General features: G+C 43.3%; 1 protein-coding gene across 1 annotated transcript in view; it reads right to left on the minus strand.

The window, feature by feature from the left end:
• LOC134337210 (solute carrier family 46 member 2-like) overlaps positions 1–3,812 on the minus strand; it is a 22,036-nt gene extending 18,224 nt beyond the window's left edge. Inside the window, exon 1 of the mRNA XM_063032038.1 lies at positions 2,657–3,812. Coding sequence (XP_062888108.1) covers positions 2,657–3,620 — 964 coding nt within the window. The 5' untranslated portion in view covers positions 3,621–3,812. The remainder of the gene's footprint in view (positions 1–2,656) is intronic.
• Between the last annotated feature and the right edge of the window lie 755 nt (positions 3,813–4,567).

A 4,567-nucleotide genomic window follows, 5' to 3' on the forward strand; every position in this document is an offset into this window, starting at 1 on the left:
CTGAACGTGAGAAGCCCGATCTCTGGTGGTTGGGAGAGGGGATACAGGACTGGCTGGGATTGGCCCATTATACAGTCTGGAGAGAGATGCCATGTGACAGATTTACACAGTAGGAAAAGTTTAGGATCTGTGAGGTCAAGGTTAGTATTTAGACTGAAGATAGTTAAAAATGCCGACTGAAACCAGGCAGGATTTTGAATTTTTCTATCCAGGTTTCCACACCACATGTGGTTACTGAGTTGTGAGCATTTGTTGTTCTTGGATGGAAGTCACTGTCAGGATGTGCATGTTGCTGTCAATACTCACACACACATTTCCCAATCTGACCTGCCCTCGGATTTCAATAACCAACAACTCAAATCTCACCCCTTTCACAACTCCAGATATTTCTCACAGGCCACAGAACAGTTATAGTCTTATAAGGAAAGGAGGAAGTTACAGATGCTGGAATAAAAACAGAAAATGCTGGAAAAACTCAGCAGATGTGAGAATGCCCATGGGGGAAGGAATAAACTTCAGCTAAAATACAATTTCTGTGATTGTATTTTGGTCAATGGTAAGGAAAGCAAATGCCACGTTAACATTAATTTTGAGAGGATAAAAAAGCAAGATGTTATGCTAAGGTTTTATACGGCATTGGTCTGCCCACATTTGGAGCAATTTTGGGCCCCTTACCTAAGAAAGGATATGCTGGGTTTCAGAGGAGGTTTATAAGAATGACACTGGGAATGAAAGATTTAATATATGAAGGGTGTTGGATGGCTCTGGGCATTTACTCACTGGAGTTAGAAGAATGAAGGGGAATCTCCTTGAAACATTGAATATTGAAAGGTCACGATAGAAGGGTTGTTGAGAGGATATGTCCAAAGCTGGAACACTCTAGGACCAGGGACACAGCTTCAGAATGCAGGGAGAACAGAGATGAGGAGGAATTTCTTTAGCCAGGGCATGGTGAATCTGTGGAATTCATTGCCACACATGACTGTGGAGGCCAGGTCATTGAGTACATTTAAAGTGGAGGTTGATATATTCTTGATTAGCAAGGGCATCATAGGTTAAAGGGAGAAGACAGGAGAATGGAGTTGAGAAGGATAATAAATCAGTCATGATGGATTGCAGAGCCAAGTGGCCTAATTCTGCCCCTATGTCTTATGATAGGTACAGTGCCTATAAAAAGTATTCACCCACACCCCTCTCCCGGAAATTTTCATGTTTTATTTTAACACATTGAATCAAGCAACACACATCAAAGTTGCTGGTGAACGCAGCAGGCCAGGCAGCATCTCTAGGAAGAGGTACAGTCGACGTTTCAGGCCAAGACCCTTCGTCAGGACTAACAGTTAGTCACCATTCGCAGCTTTATGGGACAGTGGCAAAGAAAAGGCCACTTTGAAAAAAAACTCATATGAAATCTTGCTAGAGTTTGCCAGGAGGAACGTAGGAGACTCTGAGGTCAGATGGAAGAAGGTTCTATGGTCTGATAAAACCAAAATTGAGCATTTTGGCCATCAGACTATGTTTGGCGTAAGCCAAGCACCACACATCATCAAACACACACCATCCCTACTGTGAAGCATGGTGGTGGCTGCATCATGCTGTGGGGATGCTTCACTGTTGCAGGCCCTGGAAGGCTTGTGAAGGTAAAAACGAATGCAGCAAAATACAGAGAAATCACAGAGGAAAACCTGATGTAGCCTGCAAGAGAACTACGACTTGGGAGAAGATTTGCTTTCCAGCAAGACAATAACACCAAGCTTAAAGCCAAAGCTACACAGATATGACTTAAAACAATGAAGTTAATGTCCTGGAGTGGTTAAGTTGGAGTCCAGACCTCAATCCAATTGAGAATTGGTGGCTGTACTTGAAAAGGGCTATTCACTCACGATTCCCATGCAATCTGACAGAGCTTGAACAGTTTTGTAAAGAAGAATGGGGAAAAATTGCAGTATCCAGATGTGCAAAGCCGATAGAGACCTATCTACACAGTTTCAAGGCTGTAATTGCTGCCAAAGGGACAACTACTCAATACTGAATTGAAGGGGGTGAATATTTATGCATTCAATTATTTTGTGTTGTATTTGTAAGTAATTTAGATCACTTTGATATGAAAGAGTCTTTTTCTGTTGATCAGTGTCAAAAAAGCTAAATTAAATCCATTGTGATTCAAAGTTGTAAAACAATAAAACATAAAACTTCTGGGGGAAGTGGGGGTGAATACTTCTTATAGGTATTGTATTTGAGATAACTATAAGAAGGTGTACTGCAGGACATGAGGCTCATACCATTTATAATTAATTTCCACTGAGGGACACAAATTGGATCTTATCCATAACAATCTGGTAGTTCTTCATGCTTACTGCCTCTTAATATCCCACAGCTTACAAGACTCTCCAGTGTTAGTTTCACATTTTGTGGTACTGAATTCATAACATTGGAACATGTGGTCCAGTATCTCATCTCTAGACTATACTCTCACATTCATTGTCAAACCCCACAGGATTCAAAACTCAAAGATCCATTCAATGGCCCAGTGATACATATCTTCTATTCTAACTTTTGAATGGGTACTTGAAGTTGGTGCAGGTGCTCTGCTCTCACACAGGAGGTGGCTTGAGGATTTTGTTTCAAAGTGATTACAGCAGAATTGTTCACTTACCAATGAAGTACCAGGCGGTGCTTCGCACAAAGGCCATGGTGATAAACCCAGCTGTGTTGGAGATGATGCCCATTAATATCAGAGAGCTATCACTCAGATGCCCAGAGAAAATCAAAACGCCAAAGAAGCTGGTCAGAAACATAGCAAAAGTGGCTGCCTTGCCATAACCAACGAAGACTGGGTCCCAGTTCAGTGGGGGCTTCAGAACATAGATTGAGATTATATTTTCACCACCAGTCATTCCAAAATCGTACAGGATGTAGCAGATAAAGAAAAGAATAATTTCTCTGCTGAATTTTCTCTGCAAGGGATTGCATGTCCCCACAGGCACCTGTCCTGGTGAAGGCATAGCAGGGTATCTGAGGAAGATTGCCGAATACAATAGAAGTAGGAAGTACAGGGACAGACAGAGGCAGATTAGCAGGAGACCATGCTCGTTATTGATTTTCATCAGGAAGAAGTGACCAGATACCACACTGCCCAGCAGTCCTGCCACTCCCGCTGTCACCACCAGCATATTTAGCCGCAGACTGCGTCTTGCCTCTCCTGAATTCAAGGCAGCAATTGCATTAATTCCACTCCAGTAAGCAGGGAACCCTCCTGTAAGTCCATTGATCACAGCTGATCCATACATCACACTGATTGGCCAGTGGAAGACATGGGTGAATAGCAGGAAGCTCCTTCCTAGCAGGTACCCCAGTAAAGGCACAACCAGCAGCACCTTCTGGCCTTGCCTATCAGCCCACCGTCCCAGCAGCACCGTTGTCAGCATGGGGGCCAGAGAGTAGACCATGTCATAAATCATGTAGAACTGAGCCACCTCCTTCTGGGCCATGTCACTGTTCTCAGGTGTTGTCCCATTTAGCCGATTGTACACGTCCATCAGAAGTGCCGTATCAAAGAGAGAATTAGCTACATTGGTAACAAAAACCACTGGCTCCACACAGCTGAGCAGCATATTCATATCACCCACAGGAACTATTACAACAGTATCTCAATCACTGCTCACTTCTGCAGGACAGATTGCTGGAGCGGCAAAGGAGTCTAATCTGTTTGGACTAGACACTATTCTGGAGCAGGCTTTGCAACGTGCTGAAGGTACCTCTTATGAGATTTTTAAATTTCAAATGCTCAGTTTTGTTGGATTCTGCCAGAAAGCTTCCTCTGGCCAATAAGAGCTGACGTTGCAATGGTCGTCACTGATGAGGAACAAGGTTGGTATGAGGAACTGGGTTAAAGAAAAAGGAACTAACTGTTGAATACTTAGTTAAAACAGACCTTTCCCAACTGTGTTCTAATTTATTAAACCACTGAGTGCTGGGCACATCTGTTTTCTGTTAAGGAGGGGATTAAGCAGTGCTGGCCAAGGCTGACCATGAAGCTCTTTATTCATTGCTGTGAAAAGTTAGTAGTGGTTTCTGCTGCTGGTAGGGTTTCTCTGCAACTTAGGAACTTCACTTGCCCCTTATGATCACTCAGGAGAGAATCATGTTACTGTGGGCTGGATTCATTGACGCTTGACTGAGAAAAATCACCAAGTGTTCTGGATGGCTTTTGGCAAGGTCCCAACGTTAGAGTCTGGTTACGAGGGAAAGAGGAGGAAGTAATGTGTTGGATATGAAACTGGTTCAGTGGCAGAAATTTTGAGAAGTGAGACAAGGTAAGGAGTTGTATAAGAACTGGGAGTATATTGAATAACAGGGAGAGAGCGTCCTCAAGTCCTCTAAGGCAGCAGGTCAGATTGATAAGGGTGCCACAGGAGCGTAGTGGTTAGTGCGATGCTTTGACAGCTCGGGGCACATTATTTGTTCACAATCTTTATAACCTGTCAGTTGTCACAAATATTTCAGTTACAAATATTTTGTCTGAGAGGATTTTACACAAGGCTCGGTGTGCAGTGGTGAAAGGGGC

The sequence above is a fragment of the Mobula hypostoma genome, chromosome 24 (genome assembly GCF_963921235.1).
Source record: "Mobula hypostoma chromosome 24, sMobHyp1.1, whole genome shotgun sequence".
Taxonomy (NCBI): domain Eukaryota; kingdom Metazoa; phylum Chordata; class Chondrichthyes; order Myliobatiformes; family Myliobatidae; genus Mobula; species Mobula hypostoma.